This window comes from Seriola lalandi, unplaced genomic scaffold (genome assembly GCF_002814215.2).
Source record: "Seriola lalandi dorsalis isolate HSWRI2012SDOR001 ecotype SW California unplaced genomic scaffold, Sedor1 jcf7180001984735, whole genome shotgun sequence".
In the NCBI taxonomy this organism is placed as follows: domain Eukaryota; kingdom Metazoa; phylum Chordata; class Actinopteri; order Carangiformes; family Carangidae; genus Seriola; species Seriola lalandi.
Window position 1 is genome coordinate 1 of NW_019455401.1, and position 684 is coordinate 684.

The 684-nt window shown below is 51.5% G+C and overlaps 1 protein-coding gene across 1 annotated transcript; it reads left to right on the forward strand.

Annotated features, from left to right (window-relative positions):
• Positions 1 to 31: 31 nt before the first annotated feature.
• On the forward strand, positions 32 to 670 carry LOC111659778 (DNA repair protein XRCC2-like; the record flags this gene model as incomplete). Its single annotated transcript, XM_023412820.1, has 2 exons — positions 32 to 179; positions 375 to 670. Coding segments are annotated over 2 exons (444 nt in total), but the record flags the coding sequence as incomplete, so codon positions are not given.
• Between the last annotated feature and the right edge of the window lie 14 nt (positions 671 to 684).

Genomic DNA, 684 nt, shown 5'->3' on the forward strand with positions numbered 1-684 from the left:
ATAAATATATGTGTGTGTGTGTGTGTCAGGTAAGACCGAGCTGCTGTATCACCTGCTGTGTCGCTGTGTGTTGCCAAGGGCTGCCGGCGGTCTTGAGGTGGACGTTGTGTTCGTGGATACTGACTACAGTCTGGACATGTTACGACTGGTCAGCATCCTGGACAACAGACTGAACGCAGGTATATACACACACACACACACACACACACACAGATTCATTAAATATCTTTTACATTCAAATTGAAATGATCTTGCACTCAGGTCTTTGTGGAGTATCATCACCTCTGAGTCACATGGGGGAGGAGCATCTGTGATGTTGGTTTGTCAATAAATTACACCAGAGTATCTCTCTCTCTCTCTCTCTCTGTGTCTAGCGCTCTCTACCAGCTCACCCTCAGCCGGGTCAGATGAGGTGGCGTTGCGTTCATGTCTGTCTCGGCTCCTGGTTGTCCACTGCTCCTCCTCTTCCCAGCTCCTCCTCACCCTCCACTTCCTGGAGACCTCCCTCTCATCGCGGCCCAGCCTGGCACTCCTCCTCATTGACAGCATCTCTGCTTTCTATTGGCTGGATCGCTGTGAGGGCGGGGCCAGCCTCACCAAGCAGGAGGAGAAGCTTAGCAAGTGTTCAGAGCTGCTGGGCCGACTGCTCAGGTGGATATTCATCAATTAGGTGGTTCTAGTGAT